We start from the raw sequence: 27,907 nt of genomic DNA, 5'->3' as shown, positions 1-27,907 counted from the left end.
AGTTGGGGTCAAGTTCAGGGTGAGGGTTTGGGCAACCCAAGTCGAGTTGAACCCGACATTTTTTATCAATTTTTTTGTAAGCTTAAAAACTTGGGTTTGGATCGGGTTGAACTTGGGTCGGTCATGTTGAAATCAAGTTGTAAAAAAGGTTTCCTCAGGTCGGGTCGGGTCGGCTTGAACCTCGTCGGATTGGAAATCGGGTCGGGTTCAGGATCGGGCTGGAAAAAAGGGTTCTCGGGTCGGGTTGGCCTCAACCCGACCCAACCCGGCCAACCCGACCCGAGTTGCACACCTAAAATTATTATTGGATGTTGGGATTGGTCAGATATTTGAACCTCAAGAACTTGCCCCGTGTATAGTGGGCCATTTGGGTTTTAGATCGTTGACATTTCTCAGAAGGGAGATGATATTTTCACTCCCCTGCATTACGTACACACCCCCTGATAACCTGATTTGACGTGAAAAGTGGGTAACTTTATGTCAAATCATGTTATCAGGGGGGTGTGCAAGTACTGCAGGGGGTGAAAATATCATCACCCTTCTTAGACCGTTAGATAGTTGAGCATCTCTCTCTAACCAGTAACAGAGGAGAAAAAAAAAATGGCAATTTCTTCTTCTTCTCTACAACTTTTTCCCCTTCTAAACACTTGCAAAAAACGCCCCTCAATCTCAATTTCCACCCCTCAAAGGAAATTCTCCCACCCCTCTCGCTTCCCTTTACATTCTCCCCATTTCTCTCCTTCAAAAACCCTAAAATGCTTCTCTCAGAAGCAACCCACAGAAGAATTTGAGAGGCTCTTCTCAAACCTCAATCCAGTCACCTTACAGAGAGAACCCGGTAAAATTGTTAAAAATGCCAATCTTCCCACATTTTTGTTTTGAATTTTGGGTTTTTTTTCTAGTGCATTTTGGGAGTTCTTTTTGTATTAATTTCTTTAGGGTTTTGGTTGTTTTTGTTTTGACAGGAAGCCTTACCAGTTCAATTTTTCTTGTAGCCGGCACGACGGTAAGGGTTTCGTATATAGACAAATCCCACACAAATTCTACATTATTTGCTCAATTACATACATACATTCTACATACCAATGCATACACTCATATGAGTACTAGAGCTCAATTCTCTTTTGCACATGTATATGTTGTAGCATGACATTATGTAATGTACCCTCATAAATTCATACTTCATAGTAGATTGTATGCTTATACAGACACTTGGGCCACGTTTGGATGCCCACAAGATTTAGATTTGGATTTCTCACCATTTGCAGTTGAGATTTGGAACTGGATCGGAACCTTCCATTTCCAAATCAGCTACAACAGTGAAAAAAAAAACATATAACACTCATGTTGCCCACAAGATTCATGCTTTTGAAGTTCATTTCCACATGCACGCCCCCATGCAGGCATACATATAACACTCATGTTGCCTTAATGCTTCTGCAGAAATACGTTCATTTGTTTCATTTTGATGCTTGCTCATTTAAGATAGAAGTTGCAAGGGCTGGGTCTTTTAATAGAAGTAGAAAACTCTTTCTTTTTATTTGGATAATAACTTATTTACTTTATCTACATATCTTTTTTTCAAATGCCATTAAATTCTATAGGTAGGTGCAGGCATCCTAGCTATCCCATCCGTTACACAAGAAGCTGGATTTGTGGCCTCTTCTATCACATGCATTCTTTGCTGGATATATATGGTAAGTTTGAAGTGCAGGCTCCTTACTAAAGATGTCCTATTTCAGAACTAGTTAATAGAAATCTGACAATTTATTTTTGCATTGGGTACGACAATGCCTCAGATGACCAGAATACCATCCAAACCATTGTTTCAAAACTCCCCCACGTCATCGTTCGTCAACTCTAACTCGCCCGAGTTGACTCCTTTTTACCTTGACCATGTTCTCATTCGAACCCGAGTGTTTCCCCATAAAGTCAATTAAAACTCCTTTGACTCTCCCGAGTTATGATCTCATCAACTGAATACTTAGCCATGTCAACTGAATACCCGACCACATCAACTGAGTGCATGATCGCGTCGGGTCGAGTAGATTAGGATTTGTTTTGACTGCGCTTTGGAACACATTCCAAGCACCATCTTAAAGTGCGTGTTACCTCTATATGAAACTGGGCATTATGGTCAAATATGAGTCAGTGTTCTCCATGGATCTATTGAGACTTGGGGATGTTTCAGTGATTTTCACTGGTCTATTTATTCATTTTAAATTTAACCGACCAGTTTATAAATTAAATGTTGTCGGAGCCCTTAGACATGCCAATTGGATGCAGGTTGTGACAGGACTTCTAATTGCAGAAGTAAATGTGAACACTATGTGTGAGCTTGGTTCTGGAGGCGTCTCTTTGGTAATAGCATCATCTTTTCTGATTCAGGGTTTGCTATCATTTTTACAAATGCATAGAGAATATGTTCTCTCTCCCAATTTAGCAAAAATCGAACACCTTTCTTTCGTAATATGGTCCTCACATGTGTGCTACATCCTTGCCAATTTCAGAAAGTTACTAATGTCTGCATTTTTTCTTTATGCATGAGTATAAGAACACCCTGGGTTCTAGTTTTAAGGTGTTTGATAATAGATGATGACATATGCATTTATGTATCCTTCAAATTGAATATAGGAAAGTTTACTTAAAATGTATGTAACTCTACCAATCGGGACATAGAATAAAAGAGCACAAATAACTGCTTTTTGGTTTTCTACAAATACTATAAATTGAGGTCCATAGCTAGGATAAGTAAAGCTGTGATTGGACTCATTCTTCACTTGAATTGGAACTCACACTAGTCAAATTGGATTGATCCTAAACCTGGTCCGGATTCCCTCTGACTAGGTCTAGTACTGGACCTTTTTGGACTTGTTCTTCACTTGAATTTGTGTCAAACAATGCAGCATGGATAAGCAACACAAGTATTTGCCATGACCTATCTTTCAAAAAGTAAAAGTATGCTCCAAGACCACACACAATTAGATAAACTAATCAATGAGCATATCATTGAACCATGTTGTGAATACCAATGATCTTTCCCAGAGAATACCTAACTCGGAATCCCATGTTGCAAATACCATTTAGATAAACTAATCAATGATCATATCATTGAACCATGTTGTAAATACCAACTGAACAACCATGGGTAGTGGGTTGTAGGGCTCTAGTGGTGCTTTTTGGAGCACTTTGCACTGCCCACGATGCACACGAAGAGTGCTTGTTTTCAATAAAAAAAGCCATCAAATGGTCTATAAATAGACTAGAAAGTTGCCATTTTTGAAGTATTACGGGATTTATAAGTTTCTCTTGAAATCTAAGAGATCCAAAGCTCCCCCTACCCTCTCTAAGCGTACATGCTTTTTTCTTTTTGCCATTACCATAAGGTTTATGTTATTTTACAGAAACAGAAACCCGATTTCTCGGACTTGCAAAATCCAAAGGTGTTTCGGTATTATTTCCACTTGTACAAAGCGTCAACAATCATCAATAGGCTTTGGCTATTGGGCTTCATTGTATCTTGGAGGCGAACTCGCGAATCCCCGTTGCACATCACTCTATTGGTGGGGGCGATTATCGTCTTAAGGAAAGCAACTTATTGTTACGCGCCTTGAAGCAATCTACTACATCACACCGTCATATTTTTTCATCACCATTTTCCACCAACAATCCTAAGACGATAACTCCATTGCTTCTATGGCGTATTACTCAATCCATCAAATGACCCAAGACTTTGTCAAACTTGCACGTTTTGACAAAGGGAATTTCAAGAGATGGCAAAAGATGGTGCACTTCATTATTACTTCGCTCAAATTTGTTCGAGTTCTCACAACCCCGAAGCCTGTGGAAAATGAAAATGAAACTATGGTGGAGGCTTGTACAAGGTTGAAATGAGAACAAGACGACTACTTTTACAAAGGGCACATTCTCAACGCTATGTCGGATACTCTATTCGACATATATCAAGGCATAGGATCGGGGAGCGAAATTTGGAATGCACTTGAAGCCAAATACATGTAAGAAGTGGCTATAGCAAAAAGTTCATTGTGAGTCGATTTTTAAAGTATCGCATGGTAGATGATAAGTCGGTGATTGATCAATTGCATGAAATTCAACATATAGTCAGTCAAATTGATACCATTCAAAAAAAAGATTTAGTCAAATTCTTGTGCAGGGCATTCAACTTGATGATTCCTTCATAGTTCCTTTGATCATAGACAAACTCTCACCATCTTGGAAAGACTTTAGAAAAAGTCTTAAACACAAGAAAGAGGAAATGTTGGCTCAATGCCTCATGATTGAGGAAGAGTGAAGAATCAGAGATAATAAAGAAGAGCATGTACCTCCATCCTCTATAATCCATATGGTGGAAAATGCTAAGGGATTGAACCAGCTTAGGAAAGCAATCGAAAAAGGAACAAGCATCCCAAGAAAAATTTGTAGCCATGATTTTCGAGGTGAATGTCCTCGAAGTTGGCAATGCTTGATGGATTGACTCAGGAGCGACGAGATGTGTCTGCAAAGATAGGATCCTATTTTCAACCTATGAACATGTTGAAGATAGAAATGTCCCAACCTTGGATAGGATAGAATGGAAGAAAATGATCTATGTAGACGAACCCGACTAGTGTCAGGATTAGACTTAGTCAATTTGAGCCGGGTAGATTCTTTCACCTTCTTCTTGAAAATTTTCTGAAGGATTCATTAGCCGACCCCAACTAGTTTGGGACAAAGGCTTAGTTGAGTTGAGTTGAACAGGTTGAAGATAGAAATGTGCTATATATGTGCAATTAACGATCGTCAACTTGTGGAAGTCAAGGGAAAAGGAAAGGTGGAACTAGATTTCATACCTGGTAAAATTCTCACTCTCGTCGATGTCAATTATGCAGCAAAAGGTAGGAAGAATTTTGAGTCTCGAAGCATTTTTAACAAGAATGGCTTCAAACTTGTATTTGAGTCAGACAAATTCATTTTGTTAAGAGTGGTACTTTTGTTGGGAAGGGATACATGTATGAATTAATGTTCAAGCTTAATATTAATAAAATATTTACTTATATTGTTGATTCTTTTTTATCTTTTATAACATTGATGCCTAGGATATGTTAATACTAGAAAAATGGTTGATATGGTTGAGTTAAATTTAATTCAGTGATGTACCTTTAAAAAATTTAATTCAATGACTTAATAGAGAAATGCAAAATATACCCATAAAAAAAGAGAAATGCAAAATATGCATTTAAATGAAAGTAGTAACAAAATCATTTCCTAAAGTAAATAGATTACTATGTTATTACAATTAGTATATGATGATGTATGTGATATGCGTAGTATCCCCACTAGGGGAGGTAAAAAGTATTTTGTTACCTTTATCGATGATTACTCTAAGTATTGTCATATGTATTTTCTTAGTCATAAAGATGAAGTATTGGAAAAGTTTAAAATTTAGAAAAATGAAGAGAATCAATGTGAAATTAGGATATGCTAATGTGATTGGTAGCCTAATGTATGCTATGACATGTACTAGGCTAGATATAGCATTCACAATGAGTAAACTTAGTAGGTTTACAAGTAACCCTAGTCAAATTCATTGGAATGCTGTATAATGTGCTATGGTTTGTTCTATAGTGGGTATCCTACTGTGATAGAAGGATTCACTGAATCCAATTGGATAACTAAGCTTGAGAATCATACATTTACGAGTGGATGGATATTCACTCTTGGTGGAGGAGCAGTCTCCTGGGCCTCAAATAAGCAAAAATGCATAAGTGATTCTACTATGGTGACAAAAATTGTAGCATTGGCTTCTTGTTGTATAGAGACGGAATGGCTTCGGAATTTGTTATTAGAAATTCCAGTTTAGACTATGCCTATGCCATCTATATATGTGCATTGTGATAGTTAGGCCTCACTATCACGGGCATATAATCATGTTTATATTAGTAACTCTAAACATATAGGACTTAGACATAGTATTGTCAGATAGTAACTTACAAGTGTAGTAACTATAGATTTTGTGAGACCGAGCTAGAATTTGGCTAATCCATTGACAAAACCTCTTGCAAGAGATTTGATGTATAGAACATCAATGAAGATGGGGTTAAATCCATTAAACTATAATCACTAATAATGGAACCTCAACTCAACGCTTGAAGAGAAATCAAGTCTTGAATTCAATGAGTCCAAGTACATGATATGGAGTGGTTGTAAGCACTATAATATATTTAGATTTGCCATCCCAAGGGAAAGTGTTTGGTACCTGTAATGTCTCAAGGGGGAGGCTGGGTGTACTAGCTCTTAATAGGCTTATAATTGTTGGTGGAAGTTTGGTGGTGAAAAATCTGATGGAGTGATGATGATTGCTTCAAGGCACATTACAATTCTTCGTTTTCCTTAAGATGATATTCGCCCCCCACCAATCAAGTGATTTACAACGGGGATCTACGAGTTCACCTCCAAGATGCAATGAAGCCCAATAGGCAATGCCTATTAATGATTGTTGACACTTTGCACGAGTGAAAACAATCCCGAAACACCTTTGGATTTTGCTAGTCTTAAGAAATCTTGTTTCTGAAATAACAGAAACCAGAAGGAAATGATAAAATAAAATAGTATGTAGGCTTATAGAGAGAGAGGAGAGACTTTGGATCTCTTAGATCAAATGGAAACTTTTTGGTCTATTTATAGATCATTTGGTAACATTTCTGTTTGAAAAAACACCCCTTTATGGCATCTTATTACAATGCATGCTTATCTGACTATTAAATCGTGATAGATCAGTCCTGGAGTGAGTGTTGGTTTGTGTAAAACCTCCAGCCTCCCCTATAACTGTTAGATCGCGACCGATCCTCAATCTACGGTTTCGTCACACCCAATTGGCTCTTGATCGTTGGGACATGAGTAGTCCCGATCCGATGATCAAGATCGCATCCGATCGGACACCAACCGATCCACATGATCCGACGCTCTGGAACACACTCGCTCAAGCACTAGCCGTTGGAACATCTGAACACGATCCTACGGTCCGGATCTCACACACTTGGGATCACCATCGGATTACTCCGATCTCGATCAACGGCTCATATCGAATCTGGAAAATTTAAGTGCTCCAATCGCTCACGACGATGTGTCGTGCGAAGTGCAAGTTGCCCTAAAAAGTGCCACTATCGCCCTACAGCCCACTATCTATGTCGCGCGTGTGCACGGAGTGTGCATTGCACCGTCCCGTGGTCCCTCCTTTTGTGAAAACCCACATGTGAAACAAAGCAAGAGGGAAAAGTGGAAGGGAGTATATTAATCCCTCTCCATTTTTTTTGAGTTTCCAATGTGGGACTAAAAGTCCTCTCTTAGCACAAGTCCTTTACCTTTTTCAATAGCTCCCATTTTTTCAGAATAAAAGCTTTTTATTTTAAAAACTATTTTCCAAAACCATTTTATTTTTAAAAGATCCAATAATAACAAGGATTGTTGGGGTGCTTTAGTTACAGGGGCACCTTTGATAAGCCTACGTATGAGTGTGGAAGTAATGGTTCTTCCTATGAGACCTGGCAGCCTGGCTAGTCTTCAGAGCGCTCATGAAATCAAGATATAAACACAATGCCAATACATATGTCGGCTTCTAGATTTCGCTAGAGGAGAAGTCTTATGTGTGAAATGTGTCCGGTTAACCAAATAGAATTGCAAATTCAAAGATACATCTACTATGCAATTCTGGTTAATTTTGATGTGTTTTCACCAATGCTCTGTTTGGTTGCCTGGTTTTTTTTTGTTCCTGGAATTTATGTGGGAGAAAAAAAATCCAAGGAGATTGGTGGGAAAAAAAGAGTCCTAGAAGTATCCCGGTAAAATAAAAATTCCATGTTTGGTTGACTAGACTATGGTGGGGAAAAAAAAAACCTTTGTTTGGTTGCTTGAATTGTGGGGAAGAAAAAAATTCTTCTCAAGCTTATTTTTGGTTCCTGGGATTATTTTGGTTCCTAGGATTATTTTGGGATGGGATGAAAAGGCAATCATTACAAGAGTGGGATTAAAAAAATTCTAGAGCTAAAAGGCAACCAAACATGGGATGGGACCAAAATTTTACTAAAACTTCCTAGGACAAAAATTTTACTGGAAACCAAACGGAGCACAAGTGAATGTTCAAATTAAGAGATACCTTCATTTATGCATAAGAAGGGATTGTTGGATATTTTCAAACAAAAGGGATTTTTAAAAAAGTTTTTAAATAAAAAGCTTTTGTTTTGGAAAAAGGGGAGCTTCTGAAAAAGGTGAAGAGAAGTTGTGGGAAGATAGGATTTTTACTCCACATTGGATAGTGAGAAAGTTGAAGAGGGGTTAATAAACTCTCTCCCACTTCTCTCTTATTTTTGTAGCACATGTTGGTTTTGGCAAATGGTGGACCCGTGAGACGGTGCAATGCACCGTCTACGTGCGCGTGCTGCGTGGGCAGTGGGCTGTAGGGCGTTAATGGCGCTTTTTGGCGCACTTTGCACTTTGCACGACACATCTTCGCGAGGAGCGATTGGAGTGCTTAAATTTTTTCAGATTCGATCTAAATGTTGGTCTAGATCGGTTTGATTTGATGGTGATCCCAAGCGGGTGCGATCCTGACCATAGGATCACGCTCAGATGTTCCAATGGCTTATGCTCGATCAGGTGTGTTCCGATGCGTCGAATCATGTGAGTCGGTTGGAGTTTGATCAGGTGCGATCTAGATCGTGACTAGTCACTTCCCAATGGTCAATAGCCGATTGGGTGTGATCGGATGTAAAGACCCGGCCCCACAGGGGCCTAGAAAGTTAATAACCTTAATTAAATCTGGACCGTAGATCCCCGACCAAAAATCACAACAGTGTATTTTCCTTTTTTTAGTATAACCAATTTTTGGGGCATCAAATCTTGCCCGTTCGAAACTATTTGTCCCGGTAGATGGGTATTTCGGATACCTATCCAACGGACCCAAGTTTTAGCAATCCGGACATGATTTGAGCAAGTTATGACTCTTTTTCTGTTAGGGTTAGGTCAGGCATAGTTACGAGTTTTGTCTTATTTGGCAACTTTTAAGTTGTTTTATTTAAAAAAAGATAAATGTAAACGTAACCTAATATAACCTAAATACTAATAATATATTAGAATAAGCTAAGAAACCCAATATTGATATTTCCATCCCTCTTAAGTTAGTATTAGATTATAATTAGAAATCTAATAATTAGAATCATTCTTAAAATAAAACTCTAGGCTAAGTTTATAAATAAACCCATCTAGGGTTATTTTTAATCACCTAATAATTGAAGGAAAGGGAGAGACGAGAAGAAAGGAGAAAGAAATAAGAAAAGCTACGGTTTTACATCGATTGATTTTTCGTCTTCAAGGTTGCTTCTCGATTAATACTTAGAGTTTTCCATCTTCTTCGACAGTCAAACACAGGCAAGTGATAGTGGACTCTCATAATAATGGTTCATTTAATGATTTTGATATTATAGTTTTGTTCCCTATGTTCATGCATCATATTTCTGTACCTTGGAATTTCAAAAAAAAAAATGAGAGTTTTGAAAGGATTTGATTTGAAAAAAAGACGTATGATCTTATGCATATATTCCTTGTCGCCGTATGGTAACGTTATTGGCCTATATATATGAATGGCATATATATAAAGACCTATGCTTCCACCCGCTTCGGCCAGGTGATGATGACTTGGGATATATACATATGATGATTTGGATTTGAGACCGTATACTTTGGTATACGATGTGACTTTTTTTTCCAGTGCCTATCTATGTTTTTCCTCCAATACGAGGTTTTGATTCTTGCGTTATTTATCTCTACTCTGATCCATTGATGTCCTCTTTGTTTGTTCTCGTGTCTTTTGACTATTGTACGCATACTCTTATTTCGATTTTCATATCTCTATTCAAGTTGTTGCCTATTCTGTTCATTGATATAAGGATCATTGTTATAATGCAATTTCATTAATGTGCCCTTTTATTATGTGAGCCCACTAAGGGATCTTGTTCAGCTCATTCTGACTCAGTTACTACAGTTCTTGTAAGTCGACACGATGACATTAACACAAAATAAAGGAGTTTAAAGGGATCAAGGAAAGAGTGTTTGGCCATGTGGCCTTGTCGGGCAAAGTGCCTTTACTTTGTGAGTTGTGTTGGTTTTCTTTAGTCCGCTTGTTTCCCTTTCTAGAGTAGCGATTCGGATTTTGGGATTTTGGAATTTGGGAAAAAAAATTGTCTAAAAAAAAAAATTTGCCCCAAATCCGGGTCGTTACATCGGAACTGTAGATTGGCGATCGGTCGCGATCTAATGGTTATGAGGGGAATGAGGTTTTACACAAACTAACAATCTCTCCAGGACTGAGCTCGGCGGTAAAATTGTGATTTGGTGTGATCTAATGGCCATATAAGCAGCCCATGGCGATATAGTGCCATAAAAGGGGTGCTATTCAAATAGAAAAGCCACCAAATGGTCTATAAATGGACCAAAAAGTTTCCACATGTGAAGTGTTATGGGATTTATAAGTTTCTTTTGAAATCTAAGAGATCCAAAACTTCCCCTCTCTCTAAGCCTACATATTGCTTTCTTGTTGCCATTACCTTCTGGTTTTTGTTATTCTGCATAAACAGAAACCGGATTTCTCAAATACTTGCAAAATCCGAAGGTGTTTCGAGATTGTTTCCGCTTGTGCAAAGCGTCAACAATTATTAGTAGGATTTGCCTATTGGGCTTCATTGTATCTTGGAGGTGAACTCATGGATCCCCATTGCATATCACTATATTGGTGGGAGCGATTATTGTCTTAAGGAAAGCGACGTATCATAACGCGCCTTGAAGCAATCTACTTCATCACATCTTCATATTTTTTTCACCACCATTTTCCACCAACAGAGGCAAGCCTAGACATCCTGACATTCTAAAACTTGGTGTGTGATTAACTATTTATGCAATCTGTATCTCGTTTTGAAGAAATTTTGAGGCCAATTTATGTGGACTCTGCAAGTTTTCACCATGTTGGGCCTCAAAATGTGGTCAAAGTTCAGTGATGATTATATTTAGGAAAATTTAGAGAATTCTAGAGTTTTTATTTTATTTTAGGTTTCCTATGTACTGTTTAAAAACTTTCAAAGTCAATCATCGACATTCCCTAGTTGACTTGGTTTTGTCTAACCGAGTCAATAAAAAACTGGTTTTACTTGCCCAAGCCAATTAAAACTGCTTTTACTTGCCAGAGCCAATTAAAACTAGCCATGTCAATAAAAAACTGCTTTTACTTGCCCGAGCCAATTAAAACTAGCCACATCAATCATTGACTCACATGAGTCGATTTCATTTTGCCTTAGGCTTCTCAAAGAGTCCTTAATAAGTCAGACAACTTATGAGTTGCATCTTCCCATGGAATCTGTACTCTATCTTCTAGTATAGTCCTGCAACTAGACAACTGTTGTGCAATATCCATCTTTCCAAAAATGCCCTTAAGCATTTAATAAAAGACAAATTTTACAAAAGATAAGTGACCCCCATCAGGACGTTATCAACAGGGCTAGGATTCAATTTTTTTAGGACTGCTATACCCTTTCCCCTCCAGTCCATAACTATCCCTCCGCCAGATCCTATTAACCAGGGGTGCCATTATGGGCATGGACAGGAAATTAGCTGATGGCTCACCCGCTCGAGTTTATCAGTGTACTTCCCTCTCACAACTGAGACTGCCAAATTCATTTGTGAAAAGTTCCTTTTGGAAGATACATTATGTGTAAATATTAACCATTTATCAAATCATTTTATCAACCATTTTATCAATTACATATCCAACATATTTCACCCCACAAATGGACACCCTAAGATGATCCAATGGAGCTGATTTTTGGTGGACACCCTATCCATGAAAAGGCCTTCCCAATGAATGCTTTGGATCCCCCCAACAATGTGGGCCCACCCCTGCTTCTTGCACTCAAGCGCAGATAAGCTTATCTGCGCTTGAGCACATGAACCCTTTTCTCACACACACACACACACACACACACACACACACACACACATATATATATATATATATATATATGAGGAAAAGGATTGTGAGCTTGAGCGTTGGAACCTTATGGTAAGCTTCAGCTCTCAAACCAATGAGGCCCACATTGTTAGGATGATCCAAAGCATTCACTAGAAAGGGCCTTACATAGATAGGGTGTGTACAAAAAATCAGCTCCATAGGATCATCCTAACCCATCCATTTGTGGAGGTCAAAATGGACAGACCGCAAATCTGCCCATTTTTGCCCTTCACTTTTGGAGGGGTTAGGATGATTCAATGGAGCTGATTTTTGGTACACACCCTATCTATGATAGGGCCTTGCAAATGAATGGTTTGGATCCTCACAGAAATTGTGGGACCCATGTGATTGGTGCACTCAAGCGCACCATTTCCTATTAGAGCTTGAGCGCACGAACATATTCCTCTATATATATATATATATATATATATATATATGAAAAAACGGTTCCTACACACTTGTGTAGATAAGTTATCTACACACTAGCTTAAAATACAATGGGGCCCCACATTGTTTGGGTGATCCAAGACATTCATTTTAAAGGTCCTCATATAGATAGGGTGTCCACAAAAAATCAGATCTGTAGGATCATCCTAACCATTCAAACTATGGAGGCAAAAAATGGACTAATTTGTGAAGGTTTAAAGACGTCCATTTTACCTCTACAAATCGTAGGGTTGGGATGATCCTATGGATCTGATTTTTTGTGGACACCCTATCTATGTTAGGGCCTTTAAAATGAATGGCTTGGATCACCTAAACAATGTGGGCCCCATTGTATTTTAAGCTAGTGTGGAGATAACTTATCTACACAAGTGTGTAGGAACCGTTCCTCTCTCTCTCTCTCTCTCTCTCTCTCTCTCTATATATATATATATATATATATATATATATATATATATATATATATATATGAGCAATAAGATTGTGCGGTCGAGGGCCCAAACGCATGGGTCCCACATTTTTTGTGCTGATCAAAACCATTCATTTGCAAGGCCCCATCACAGATAGGGTGTGTACAAAAAATCAAGTCCATTGGATCATCCTAACCCCTCCAAAAGTGGAGGGCAAAAATGGGCATATTTGTGGCAAACGGTGTCTGTCCATTTTTCTCTCTACTTTGGGATGGGTTAGGATGATCCTATGGAGCTGATTTTTTGTACATACCCCATCTATGTAAGGGCCTTTCAAATGAATGCTTGGGATCATCCTAACAAAGTGGACCCACATGAGTTGGGGGCCCTCGACCTCACCTAAGCTTGGTGCGGTCGACCGCACACTCCTTTTCCTCTCTCTCTCTCTCTCTCTCTCTTTATATATATATATATATATATATATATATATATATATATATATATATATTACATACCCATATATGCCCAATATATATTTATCAACCATTATATCAAATCTGCTGTTTAGCTTTTAATAGATTTGTTGCCGAAGTGAGATGTAAATATTAAGCTCCATCAAGGTGGTGATTCAATGATGGGTATCCATACCAACCCATTGGTTTTCCATACAATCCAATGTACCTGTATAGAGCCCCCATTTGGGAATCTTTGATTGGTAACATCAAAATTGGTGAGTGGGCCGCGGGCCCACAAGTTGAAATGACCCCTCAGGTCTGGGAATACAATGTTGAATGTCCAATGGTTAGAGTAACCTTAGCTACTGAAATCTTGTCCACAACTTATCCTAAGATTAATGTGATCCCTACTTGTAAATTCATTTCGCTTCGGCCGAAATGGTCGAAACATTTCGGTTTCGTTTGAAAACCGGAAAGAAATGGGGGTTCATTTCGTTTCGGTCAATTTCAATCATTTCGGACGAAATGACGGACATCTGGAATTTCGGCCGAAACGTCTATTTAGTTGTATTTCTTTCTACTGTCCTGGTCTTTGTCTTTTCTTAGTTCGCTTCTCTTCTTCTTTCCTCTTCTTAGTATTTACATGTAAAGTCATTTAAGTAAATGTCTATTTACCTAAGATTTACATGTCTATTTACATGTAAAGTCATTTAAGTAAATGTCTATTTACTTAAGATTTACATGTAAATAAGGGAACACCCCCCCATTTGACTCTATTAAAAATAGTTTCAAGACCCAAATCTAAAAGAAAAAAAAAGTTAACTTTCCAGTTCTAGTACAAAATTCGAAAAAATGGGTCGGGTCAAAATCTTAACTTCCAAACGTTGGAGTATTTTTCCAATTTTAAAAATTCATACATTGTATCATGTCCAAACATTATTAAATCCCAAAAGTTCGTTAAAAAATCTCATAATTTAGTCTCTGAAAATTTCTCATCTTGTCAAGTACTGGTCAACGCACTGGTCAACACAAGCACTTCAGCTGATAGTGATTTTCCTTTAAGTAAATGTTGAATCTGTTACATATTTGGTTCATTTAATTGTTTTTTATATTTTTCTAACAATTTCTGATTTTTTCATATTTTTAACTACTAAAAAAAATAAATTCCCCTCGTCATAGCGGAATGAAAAGTTTCAACTGAAATTGGAATGAAATGATCGAAATGACCGAAACGTTCCATTCTGATCGCCAAAACGAAATGGAGACCGAAACGAAATTTACAACTAAGATGTGATCCAATTAAGTGCGTAAACATCTTAATCGCATTCATTTGCTAGCTTAGGCTTTCCATCCGAGTGATTGAGATAAGTTATCCTACTCTATTCTAGAGGCAAGTTTACAGTAGTTATTTTAGAATGAGATGTCCAATCTTATGATCCTCAACTGTGAACTTTTTTAGGTCTACAAGGAACTAGGATATCATATCTTCCTACCCCTTAGTATATGTGAACCCTCGGGCATGATATTTCGCCAATGTTACCTTATGGAGAAACATGTGTTAGGATAAAAATATCACATTACACATTCTTTAATTACCCATTAAAAATTATGAAGTGCATAAGATAACCAAAATCCAAGTACTGATACCGGTGAGATACGATAGGATTAAAGTACTTCATTAAAAACTCAATCTCTTACCATTCGAAAAAAAGAAGAAAACTCAATCTCTTGTCAGTTACAAATGATAGGCTAAGGAATTGTGCCTTCACCTTGCAAGATTTTGATCAAACCGTGACTATCATACTCAATGCACAACTCCTTAATCTCAAGAGCCTTACAAATGCAAAGGCCATCCAGAAGAGCTTTACACTCCGCTTGCATGTTAGTGCCTACACCATAGAAATGTGAGAAAGCCACAAGTACATTTCTCTACGATCTCTGATAACACTAATATTGATACTGGCTTTTAGCCTTTTTAGGACATTTACACTTCTAAGCATGATAAGGAGAAATTATCTAGGGAGCATGAAAGTATTTTTGTGGGTGTCCTTATCAAACTTACTAAATATGGTAAGTTTGTATTTACTAAATATAGCAAATTTGTACTTATTAAAAAAATAGTAAGTTCGATTTTACTAAAAATAGTAAATATGAGTTACTAAAAATAGTTAGTTTCAATTAGAAATTTTAATTTGTGTTGAGTTGTTATTTTAGTCATAATAGGATTAGGAACTTAAGTCTCGATAGAATTAGGAGTTCAAGTTTATGAGAAGTAGGAGGTCTCTTTTGTCTATAAATATGTAGGCCTATGGCCTTTTCCATCATGTTTTGAAGAAGCTTGGATGAACCCTTGCTCAAGAGAAGACCCTAAGGGGTAATATTTTTCTTCTTCTTTCTTTATTTCCTTCTCTAAGCTTTCTCTTTAATTTCTTGCTTTCAATTCTTGATCTCTACATATTATTCTTTGATCCCCGTGCCCCTTAATCTCATCAAAATCCTTGCCTGCACCTTCCCGGTTTATGTCTGCACATTCCCGACATGCGTCTACACCCTTCTAAACTTACCCTAAACCTAGTGGAAATTTTTTCCAACCTAACCAGATATTTTGGGATCCTAAACCCTAATTTTCACTGTCCCAACAATCCTAAAACGAATTTTATTGCCCAAAACCATCACCCAACTTTAATCCCACAGATCCAATTATTAGTTTCAGTGAGCTCTAGTTCACCTCTCTTGCTTGTCTAAATAATTTCTCTTTTGATAAAGCACGACTCTTTGTTCTCAGTCGACGTATTGCCAGAGATGCCTCTGACATTTGACCCTGTTTATTTGGAGGACAATTGTAGCATCGGCTAAAGACAAGATCATGCCCACCCCTCTTCTTGTCTTTTTCTTTATGTATCTTTTATGTTTTCTCTTCCAATAATCGACATCCCAATGACTTATGTTGAGCTATAATATGCATGCTACCCTCTCTTTTCATTGTCCAAATTCTATTTTAGCATCAAAATTTTCATCTAGAATAGAACAAATTTATTGATTTGCTAGTGACATCCCACTAAATGTTGTGTAGGTTTTTTAGTCATTTACATGGTGCTAATTTGTTAGTCAATGAGAAGTTGATAACTATATCCAATTTAGCATTAACATGGAAGATATTGTTTTGTGGGATGAAATGATTATAATTGTCTCAAGGATTTTTTGTTTCATACATTGAATCTCATTTGTAGTACTCTTGATTTTGTTACTTTTAGCATGTGAATTCATTCATGAGCATGATTATTATCTAATTTGTGATGCTTATTGTGGAGCCACTGCAAGCGTGTATCACTCAATATCAAGAAGAGAACAACAGATTGATGAATTCAGAAGTTATAATAGCTAGTATTTCTTGATTTCTTCTAATTGTTTATTCTTCGGCTATTGCAGGTGTCAATGGCCATGAGAACCTTGGGAAAAGTTGGTGTCCAGGTTGCTTGGTAGGTTCAGGTCATAGAATATATTGATAAAAGTATTATATCGTTCAATGATATGAAACCTTAGGTAGTGTTTTATTAAATATTATCTATGAAATTCATGGTTTTTTTTACCTTAACCGAAACTAAATACCAACACCTATATTGTTAGACATTTACTGTGGATTTGTTAATCTTGACTACCACTCTTATTCTATCGTTATTTTTGTGCTTTCCTATTTAAATACCTAATCATACATTGTGTTAAATTATTTGTGGTTAGTGTTACACTTATGGTGCTGCCCTTCATTTAGGTTACTTTAATCTTTTGACACAAGTTTGTATATTAGTCATTGTAAAATATGTATTATCACTTAATTAAAGTTTTTTCTCTCCAACACAAAATCTGTCCTCTCGTCATCTTTATTCTATTTGATTCAAGTAAATTTGGCATGGTATCAGAGGAGGCAAGATCACATGGGTAGAGCCCCCCTCCTCTTTCTCCTCCTCTCAACCAGAAATGCCTCTCTGTATTGGTTTTATAACTATTGAACCTCTTTGTCTCTAGTCAAAAAACCACTAATTGTGGAGGGGTTCCTGCTAAAGTGAAAGGGAACATTTATTGTTTCCATAAAATTATCTATTAGTGCCGTTAGTTTTAAGCACTATTTCTGATTATTAGCAAAGCTAAAGGCACTCCTTTGCTTAAAAAAAATAGCGAAGTTTTAGAATAGAACAATATAGGGAGGAACTAAAGATATAAAAGCAGCCCTATGTCAAGAAATCAGTCCTGATAAAGCTACACTATAAATAAAAATAGCAATGTGCTAAAAAAAGTAATAAAGCACAAAAGGATCATTTGTCACTACACCATATAAGGGACCTTGCAACAGAATGGTGTTGTAGAAAGCATGAACTGTCAGAAATATTGTTATTTTTAACATTTATGAGCAATCAAGGAAATTGCTGGCTTTTCTCTCTCTGTTGTATGATGTCAATAATAGAGGTTTCAAACTATTGAATCATAATGAGATTTAGACCACATTCATCTCCCATTATTTGTATTCTTTACATGTTTCTTTCTCCTCCTTGTTGACATGATATGAGAGAAAGGGCTTTGAATCAAGGCAATTGATTCTGACCTATGTGAATATAAAAAGGGGATTGTCTCTTCATATTCTGCAAGTCAAATGAAATTCTATCCTTCTTTTTAAAATTAAAAATAAATTAACTTACAGTTTAATTAATTTTGATGCTTTACAATTTGATGTAATAAGGTCAGAATAATTAAAGGTAAGAAATTCTATCCTTTCTTCTCCCTTTTTCGCCTATTTTCTTAAATCTGCAGTTTTCTCTCTTCCATAAATCTCCTCTCTATCCTCTCTCTTTCTATTCTTCTTATTTCATTAGGGCCCAAAGACCCTGATAAGTTTTCTCATTTTTTGTAGGTTTTCTTCTCCTTTCAAACTTTAGAATCCTTTTGTTGTGCATAACCAATTTTTTCTCCACCCCCTTCAAATGATCGAAAATTTGAAACTACTAACCCCTGCTCTTTACTAACCTGCACCTCACTTAAGTTAGGTGCATGGCAGAACGTCTTTAGAAGTGGGCTCACATTCACTTAAATTTTCCTCATAATCAGGTTTATTTTAGCAATAGTCATAAAAATAATCATTTTAGAAATTTATCACCCAAGTCTCAGAAAAAGAAAGGAAAAATCCCTCTTTAAGATTTTCAATCCCCCCCTTTTCTTGTGTTGTGGCACTCGTCAATGAAATGCAAAAGAGTGATGTGCGCAGTTTGGGGTGGGTTGGTGGGTGGTGAGAGATGCTAGAAATCACACAACAGTAGTGAGAAACATGTGGGAGTGGATTCATCATTTTTGTATATAATCTTGAATATCCTATTGCAAGATGTATTTGTTTTGTTCATCTGAGAATGGTGAATCTTTATACGACTCTTGTTTATCCCATATACACATGAATGTATGTTTCCATGATACCAGGTTGATAATTTTGTCCTTCAGTTTTTAATTCCATTATTTTATGTAATTTGCATGAAAATTTTGAATATTAACATAATATTTTGTTTATGTTGCAGCTGGTCGTACATTTTTATACACTATGCTCTTCTAGTTGCCTATGTTGCTCGTTCTTCAGATATTTTGACAACTTTCCTCGGAATCCCTTTGTATGAACTATGACCCCACCTTTTTGTTTTAGAAGTCATTTAGCATGAGATGCTTTTGTACTATGTTTTAAAACTTCCATATTCTGAAAATCAGGCTGAACTTTTTAAATTTTCTTTTAATTATATGTTGTTCTACCCTTGTTGTGCTGTCTTTGTCCCACAAATTTAATTATGTATAGAACTGTTGGCCTTGCAACCATGAGCTACAAAATGTTCACAGTTGTGTTTTAAATGATTCATCACATATGGCTTAAAAGATTGCTGATGAGTTATGGAACTTTTTCTCTCCACCTTAATAGTTATCAGCAAAACGTACATACAGAGGGCCCACATGAATGGATGATCTAAACCATTCATGTGTTGGTCCCCGTCGCAGATATTATGTACCTAAATGTTCACCAATATCATATATTATTCTCTTGACATTTCATGAGTACCCCTGTAAGTGATTTGGTTATAAGAACATCCAAATGTTTATTTGTTGTTAATGCAGGGTAATTATTATTGCAGATGGGAAAGTGCAACCTTGTTTTCATTGGTTTTTGGAGGCCTGTGTTACTTTGGAAGGTTAGGCATCAATCTTTTTCATGGAGATAAATTCAAATATCTAAAATGGGAGAAATAAATATTGACTTTGTTTTCTTTAAGAACTAGAAGAATGCCCCAGTGTGGTTTCCTTGTTTCAAAGGGAGGGAGATTGACTTTGGTCAAGGCGGTGTTTGCTAATATTCCTATGTATTTCCTATCTCTGTTTAATTGCCCTGTCAGTGTGGTTTTAAGAATTGAACAGATCCAACGAAGATTTCTGTGGGGAGGTTCAAATAACAACAATGGTATTCCTTTAGTGAAGTGGGAAAGGACCGAAAGGTTTTGTATTCCGATTAAGAATGGTGGTTTGGGGATTCGAAGATTGAAAGAGTTTAACTGTGCTCTTTTGGATAAGTGGCTATGGCGTTTTGGAGTGGAGCAATCATCGTTGTGGGTAAAAGTGATTGGTAGCAAGTATGAATTTTTGCATGGAAATTAGGGGTCGGATGATATTTATAGTAAGAAAGGAGGGACAATTTGGCGTAATATTCTTAGGTTCAGGCATGGTTTTGAGAAAGGTGTTCGGTATAAAGTTTATTCAGGGGATCGAATTAGGTTTTGGATGGATGCTTGGTGTGCTGCCGACCCTTTGGCGGCCCTCTTTCCTGATTTGTTTTTGGTGGCGTTGAATAAGGAAGCTCTTGTGAGTGATTGCTTTGAGAGGGTGGATCATAAGGTGATTTGGAAGCCAAGATTTAGGAGGAATTTCTTTGACAGAGAGTTACACTCTATTTCTCTGTTGTTTCAAGTTGAAGGATGCTATATCAAAAGAAGTGGGGTTGATAAAAAAATTTGGATTTGGAACCCCTCGGGGTTGTTCTCGGTGAAATCTTTCTACTTCCGTTTGGTGGCCCTCTTCAGGGGCTCCTCTTTCAGCTGAGGTTTGAAAATTCCACTGTCCTCCTTCGGTTACGTTTTTCAGTTGGGCTGTGTGTAGTGGGAGGATTCAGACTATTGAATTCCTAAGAAGAAAGGGTATGTGGCTTGTTGGTCATTGCTCTCTTTGCTTGGAAGATGGGGAGTCTATTGACCATCTTTTTATTCATTGTAACGTAGCGAGAGAATTTTGGGGGCTTATATTGAAAACGTTTGATATTTGTTGGGTTTTCCCAAATCAGTTCCTGAGTTAATGAAGGGTTGGGATTTTGTTCCTTGGAAAAAGAAAGGGAAGGTATTATAGAAGCTTTGCCTTTTAGCTCTGTGGTGGGTTATATGGAAAGAAAGAAACTTGAGAGTCTTTGAGGGAGTGGCAAAGTCCTCTTATTGGCTCTTCATGAAAATTATCGCCGTGGCTATTTTTTGGGCGAAAAGTCTCCCGATGTTCAGACTTGTTTCAGCCTTTGATCTCTGGGAGGGTTGGCGCATTGTGTTTCGAAGGTGTTAGAAGAGTAAAGATTGTTTAGAAATGGGAAGCACCTCCTGTAGGCTTTTTTAGATCAATTTCGACGGATCCAGTTTGGGAAACCCGGGTCCAGCTAGGGTTGGAGGTCTTTGTAGAGACTCTCTAGGTTTGGTCTCTTGGGCTTTCTCGGGTCCTATTGGTAGAAGTGACTCATCTGAAGCGGAAGTCAAAGCGGCATATCATGGGATAAAGCATCTGAGTAAAGAGGTATTTGATAGGGTGATAGTGGAAGGCGATTCTTCCAATGTTATTAGTTGGCTTTCGGGGAGAGTGATCCCCCCTTGGAGATTTCTTAGCTACTTTGAGGAGATCGTTGATCTTACTTCGGGCTCTTCTATTGTGTTTAAGCATGTTAGGAGATCAGCTATTGGTGAAGCTGATTCCCTTGCTAGATCAGGGGTTCATAGATTGGTGTTTGAGTAGTTTGACTTTCTCCCTCCGTGAGGTGTTTGTTTTGTTGTCTTCTTTGTAATCCTTGAGGACCATCTCGGTTCTCTTTTATCAATATATTGCCATTTCAAAAAAAAGAAGAGAAGAATACCCCAGTCTTCAGAGAATATATTACTCCAAACTCATGGAGACTGACAACTTTTCATTTATTGCCCATTAATTTGAAGATGCTACCCTTGAAAAAATAAAAAATTTAATGGATGCTTGAATAAACCCATTTTGACAAGATATATTCCACCAAAAGTACCTAAATGTTTTGGGACCTGATATCTACACCCCCTTGTTTTGTTATATACACCCCTCTATTTTAAACTCCATTGGCTTATTGAGAATCAAAACAGCCAACGAAAAAAATAAAATAAAGAGAGGTTTCTACGTACAAAAACAAGAGGGTGTAAATTTTTGTTTCCCCATTTTCTATATATTTTATTTAGTAATTGATTCACCTGATTTTCCCTCCACTTCTCTATCATTTGGATTAAGGTAATCTCTATATTTTGGGCATTCCTATTCTGTGTGTTATGTTTCATTTCATAGGAAATATGAAATACATGTGTGGTGAGATCTATCAAGTCCTTAAAATACGAGTGATATGATCACGAATTTGACTATTGCAATTTTCCAAAGTTCTATTGCTATTTAAATTCTCTAAAGGAAGTTTTTGGTTGACTTTGGGTGAATCTTTTACATTTACTTTATATTTCTAGCTACTAGCTATTAAATTAATGGAAGAAAATTGACTTTGGGTGAATCTTTTACTGTAGCCAGCGGCTTATTGGTGCAACTATTGGGCTTCTAGTACTTGGTATCATTGTTTCTTTCACATCTCTTGTGGTAATTCTCTTCTCAGTAAGGCATCCAAGTTTTTGCTTGTATAAGCATTCCACTTCTAGTACTTGGTATCATTGTTTCTGTTACAACTCTTGTGGTAATCCTCTTTCTCAGTAAAGTAACCAAGCTTTTGCTTCTATTAGCATTCCGAAATTGTAACTGATTTAAAGTTGTGATTAATTTTTTTTTCAAATTATGTTGTGACTGAATTTTTTAAATCAGAACAAAACATCTGGTCTATGTTTATTCAAGAATTTTAGTCAATGTTCCTCTCATTTACTCTCAATACCTCCGTGACGGTTGATCAATTGGTTGTGTATTTCAAGATATCCTAAAAACTACATAATTGCTTTGTGAGACTTACAATTAGAGAACTTATCATCCTTTTTTATTGCTATATTAGCAAGACAAGTTAACAATCTATTAAGTCAATGGATGATTAGTTAATCATACCAATCTTAACTTAATGGATAACTTTTAGTTTGTACTTTGTAGTAATTAACAGATACTATTTACAATAAGGAAAACAAACAGTATTCGTTTGTGTGCTTGCATTCCTTGATCTGAAGGAGTTTCCATCTGCAACTTTGCATGTCTTATCAACTACGGCAGTGTTTATGTCAAGAGGAAGTCTAAACTGAAGCGTGCCCTTGCATAAATAAGGTGAAAGCCCCCCCCCTTGGTTGAAAGTGCATTTAATGCTTTAACTTCTACATCTTCAGTGCTATTATAAATGCGCTTAAATGCACTTTCAACCAATGGGGGCGCCCTTCAGTTTAGACTACGTCTTATGTCAAATGTCATTTTTCTAGATTAGTGTTTCATCATTATTTTGATGCTTTCTTGTGAAATTTATCACTTTGCCTGGTTAATAGTAAACAAGGTCTAAGCTTATTTTCCTAGGGAGTGGCCAGTGGGGATCTACGATGGAGCTCTCTTCTGCAAGCCAACTTTAATGCTATTCCACTTAGTATACCCATAATAGCACTGTCATTTGTGTACCAGGTAACCTTCATAACTTCTACTAATAATTCCAAGTTGGAACCGAATAACGTTTCCCATATGATCTATTTCAGAATGTAGTACCAGTTCTTTGTACAAATCTTGAAGGAAACCTGTCAAAAGTAAGGTGACAAATCTTATCACCAGTCTTATTCCTTTGTTTTATATTCTCAGAGTACAGTATGAAGAATTTTGTATGTTGGGTGATCTTCTGTATCAAGTCAATATGATACTAGCAAAAGAATTTTATCTTTTTCATGGCTCTTCACTCTCAAATAATTTGAGCAACTCCACTGCTGCTTAAGATAGAAGGAATATGAAACAATTTGCCTTTATAGAGGTCAATAATCCTTACAAAAATAAAATAGAAACATAATTTTATGGAATGAATGTGTATAGCTATTTGATCACTCCTACTCATGTTGCATAGTTCGCGTGTTAATTCTATTTTCTAGAAGACTCCCACAACTGACAATGTTGGCATTCTATTGTCTATTATACTTGGACAACTGACAATGTTTGAAAATATAAACAATTTGTGTGACCAAAATATAGCTAAATTTGGAAGCAAATGAATAAGCAAAAGCATGATGAGGAATTAGTGCCGATGGAAGTAAGATATAAGTTCCTTATATTTTTATGTTTGGGGGTCTACAAATGGTCGTCCAAGGAAATTCGGAGAAGAATATATCAAGTCAAAATATCTTGTAAGATGGTATTCATTTATTTATTTATGTCCACCAGAAATATAGAACCTTTTAAAAGTAGAATGAGAAATACAAATATAAAGCAAGTGCTAAATCAAATATTACACTATGCAGAAGTATGGTATTCCTTTTCTGAACTGTAATGAACTTCAGTAATCCCATATCCATGCTGCCCCAACTCCAAACTTGTTGTTTTTTTCTTAGTTGATATTTGTAAATTATCTCTATTTTGTCCACTTTGAGTGAGTTTATTATCGTAACTAAATTATGAGGAATGATAAACTGAAGGGCACCTTTGCAATTCCGTGCCTTAAAGGGTGCCTCATTAAGTCATCTAGAGTAACCTTCGAAGCCTGCTTTTCCGGGAGCGTTCATGGGATTACTGGGTCGACCAGCCCTTTAGAGGTTGGAACCATAAAAATTGTTCATTTCACTGCTGCTATTTTTTGCCTTCTCTCCCTGAATGCATTATAGTCAGCAGGAGATTATTTTGTTCCTTTCCTGTGAGTGGTATTCTGCTTTTTGAAAGTTATTGCCATGCCTGTGTGGCTTTTGACATAGAAATTGATTCAATCAATTAGATTTGCAAAATGTGTTTCGTCTCTTTCCATGGGACAAAAATTTCATAAGTGGCAACCAGAGAAATAGGCCATCCCATTTGCTCTCGGTTACAGTAGATGGCGTGGCATCAATGGAGTGCCCTTGACGGTAAGGAATTGCAAGGGCGTTCTTCGGTCTATCATTCCTTATAAATTGAGTAATGAGAAATTCCTTTGGGATGACCAGTGACCAATATAAATTTTTGTAAATGACCAGTGACCAATATAAATGATTCCCAAAACTATTGATTTGCCAACATGTGACCTTCTTTTTTTTTCTTTTGTTGAAGCGAATGTAACATTCATGATTCTTGAATTATGAAAGTTTATGGGCACAGATGCTTTATAAAGATTAGGAAGCTTCAAGATGACAAACAAAGTTGAATGATATTCTTGATTTGAATTGGTTCTGAAAGAATTTGAAGTGACATTGGTATGTCTAATATGGTTTTAGTTTTCTTTTTCTTTACTTTTCATAATTACTTGTAGTGTGAATTACTCCAAGAGTATTGGTCTTCTTTCTGGCCATTTTCAGAGAAACGATTAGATTGTCTTGTGGATAAAAAATTTACCCACATGATACAGATTTAATAAACTGCTCATCGACTTAATCATATCTTATCTACCAACAATTAAGTAGTATAAGTACTCTCTTATGATGGTTCTCAAACATGGATAGCTTTCCATCATGTGATGTCTTCATTCATTATTTTCACTAAGTTCGAAAAATATACGGTGTCACGGATTTATTTTTTGTGAATTTTACAGGACTGCAATCATTCTAGGGACAGCTATACCTCTTGTTTTGTTTCTTGTTTGGGATGCTGTGATTCTTGGAACCATTTCAAATCTCGACACAAGCGATAGTAAGATCATAGACCCGTTAGAACTGTTGCGGTCCAACAATGGAACAGTAGGAGTAAGTTCTCGTATCATTCAGGAGTAGTTCTCATGCTCAAGTTTAAGCAGAATGATCAGAGTACATCAGAAAAGAAATCAATAAAAGGATATTTCCTTGGTGAATATATACTGTGCAGCCAATAATCGAGGTGTTCTCATTTCTCGCAATTGCAACCTCCTACATTGGATTTGTTTTAGGGCTTTCTGACTTCCTTTCTGACTGTAAGTGTGCCTCTCTTTGCACTTCTTATGAAAACAATGTGATTGGGCTTTTATGTTTATCTCTTCTTTTACCATCTTTATCATTTTTATTTCCTATTTTAAAAATGTGCAGTGATAAATCGACCCCCCAAAATGACAAATCGACTCCCCATTTGTATCTCTCTCCTCTTTCTCTCTCTAACCCAGAGGAGAGAGAAAGACACATGGGGAGTCGATTTATCATATTTGGGAGTCGATTTATCACTCCCCTTAAAATTCAATAAATTTTCATTTCTGAAATTCAATCTTTTCCTTTCTGTTGTGGGGAATTTCCAGTGCTGAAACTACCAACTGGGCAGAACAAACCTCTACCATACTTGCTAACTTTATTTCCACCCCTGGTCTTAGCGTTGCTTGACCCAGAGATATTTTTCAAAGCCTTGGATTTTGCAGGGACTTATGGAGGTACTCTATTTCAACTGAATCTTTCCTTTACTGTCTTTTCTTTTTCTTTTTCTTTTTTAAAATTTGGACATGGATGTGAGTGTCAATGTCGGGGCATGGAACACAAAATGTCAAACACATAACCCTAGAAGCCTCAATCTTTTTCCACATCTATGAATATACATTATGTTGTAAAAGTATCAATATACTATATAAAAGAAATGCTTGGGTGGTTAGTAGACTTACAGAACACTCCATTTGCTAACCTATCAGCCTCCTTATTAGCTTCTCTCTTCACATAACAAAATTGAATGTTATAATTTGTAATCTTTCTAAAATATTAACCATAGCATTTACATCATATACTACATAAAATTTCCTTTTAGGAAGCGATGAAGAGAACTTTATTTGAAAAAAGAAAAAAGAATAGAACAGATTTACAGAGCAGATATAGAGTGAAATACAGATTTACAAAGGTGGCAAAGATTCCCCCACGAAGAGCCCTTCATCCTGCCACTTTCTTAGGCAACGTATCTGCAATTTTATTTGTACTGTGGGAAATGTAAAAAAAATAAAAAAGAAAAAAGGACTGACATAGATTCGGAATTCACTGATAATTTTTACCAATCTCCAAAAACCCGGGGATTGCTTCTTCGCCCATGAGATAACATTAGATGAATCGCCTTCCACTAGCAGTCCACCCTACTACTAACAATGAATCCCTAGAATTTTCGTAGAAGCAAATTGCACCTTCTTACAACACTAGTCCTGGTGTCACTTCTAAAAGAAAATTAAACACCGCCCCAATTCCCCCAATAATAAATAATAAAGTGTAATAAATAAAGGGAAATGATACAGGCACAACCATGTTTTTATAATATGCGCGAAGTCAACTTATCCTATATGCTTAACTAGCTGTTACAATTCCTAAAAAGCTGTCAGAAGACTTTCACAGCTGGTTAAAGCATATGGGACGAGTTAAGTTCGTGCCTATTATCAAAAGATGGTTGTGCCTATTTCATTTCCCTAAATAAAGGATATTATTGAAACTTCCACCTTTCGGGCTAAATTGCCCTCCCTGTGCATTGCATTTTGCAGCAAGTAGTATGTTGATCATGTTTTTAGGTGAAATTGCAGTGAAATATTTATATATCTAGAATACCCATGAAAGAAAAAGGCCACTGATATTGGCACTACCGTATTTTAATAATTGCACAAACTCAGTTTGTCTTTTCCTTTGTAATGGCTTGTGAGACCTTTTTGGAACTATAATAACCTTTGATGGACGTTTAAATAATAAAAGACAAGCTGAGTTTTTGCATTTATCAAAACATGTTTCCCTGATTTCCATTCCAACATGTATGTCTAATGCATTCTATATGTTAAGTGTCTTTAGATATTTTCGTTTCATGGGCTTGGATTTGATTCTCAAAGATTGTTTTTGTAGTTCTGGTGTTGTTTGGAATTCTTCCAGCTGCCATGTCTTGGTCTGAGAGGTACTCAGACACGTCTCGATCTCCTTTGCTTCCGCCACTTGTTCCAGGAGGAAGATTCACTCTCGCACTTGTGATTAGCGGTGCCATATGTGTCATCCTTTCAGAAATATTTGGGAAGTTCACTCAGTCATGAAAAGGATTTTGGTATCTATCATGGCAGCTGAGATATGTTTTTGTATGATATTGTGAAAGATTTGTTAGTTTATATTGTTACAAAAATGTTGTAACTAGAATATGTCCTTGTTATTAATCTGTTATTTATGAAAACTCTAACTTACAAA

General features: G+C 36.7%; 1 protein-coding gene across 5 annotated transcripts; it reads left to right on the top strand.

The window, feature by feature from the left end:
• The first annotated feature begins 543 nt into the window (after window positions 1-543).
• Window positions 544-27,907, top strand: LOC143892968 (Tryptophan/tyrosine permease). 5 transcript variants are annotated; one of them, XM_077398063.1, is made up of 14 exons: window positions 544-838; window positions 966-1,006; window positions 1,605-1,697; window positions 2,287-2,361; window positions 16,791-16,840; window positions 18,917-19,006; window positions 19,517-19,573; window positions 22,211-22,280; window positions 23,181-23,282; window positions 23,354-23,406; window positions 25,354-25,504; window positions 25,623-25,707; window positions 26,095-26,151; window positions 27,578-27,907. In XM_077398063.1, exons 1-14 carry the CDS (start codon window positions 601-603, stop codon window positions 27,757-27,759), a joined length of 1,344 nt encoding a protein of 447 aa, XP_077254178.1. In that variant the 5' UTR covers window positions 544-600; the 3' UTR covers window positions 27,760-27,907. The 5 variants fall into 5 exon arrangements, with proteins under 5 accessions (XP_077254178.1, XP_077209765.1, XP_077254038.1 ...); XM_077397923.1 differs by having other exon boundaries at window positions 547-838; window positions 26,023-26,151; XM_077353650.1 differs by lacking the exon at window positions 1,605-1,697 and having other exon boundaries at window positions 546-838; window positions 26,023-26,151.

The sequence above is a fragment of the Tasmannia lanceolata genome, unplaced genomic scaffold, assembly GCF_043159265.1.
Source record: "Tasmannia lanceolata isolate RefF3 unplaced genomic scaffold, GAP_Taslan_0.1 ptg000002l, whole genome shotgun sequence".
Classification (NCBI taxonomy): Eukaryota; Viridiplantae; Streptophyta; class Magnoliopsida; order Canellales; family Winteraceae; genus Tasmannia; species Tasmannia lanceolata.
Note: the sequence above shows the minus strand (reverse complement) of the source record. Positions and strands in the feature narration are given on the sequence as shown.

What these genes read in the sequence shown, in the direction of transcription:
- LOC143892968 (XM_077397923.1), top strand. Translation starts at nt 601, where the DNA reads ATGGCAATTTCTTCTTCTTCTCTACAACTTTTTCCCCTTCTAAACACT. An exon ending in TTCTTGTAGCCGGCACGACG is followed by an intron (nt 1,007 to 1,604) that starts GTAAGGGTTTCG and finishes TAAATTCTATAG; the next exon opens with GTAGGTGCAGGCATCCTAGC. An exon ending in TTCTTTGCTGGATATATATG is followed by an intron (nt 1,698 to 2,286) that starts GTAAGTTTGAAG and finishes AATTGGATGCAG; the next exon opens with GTTGTGACAGGACTTCTAAT.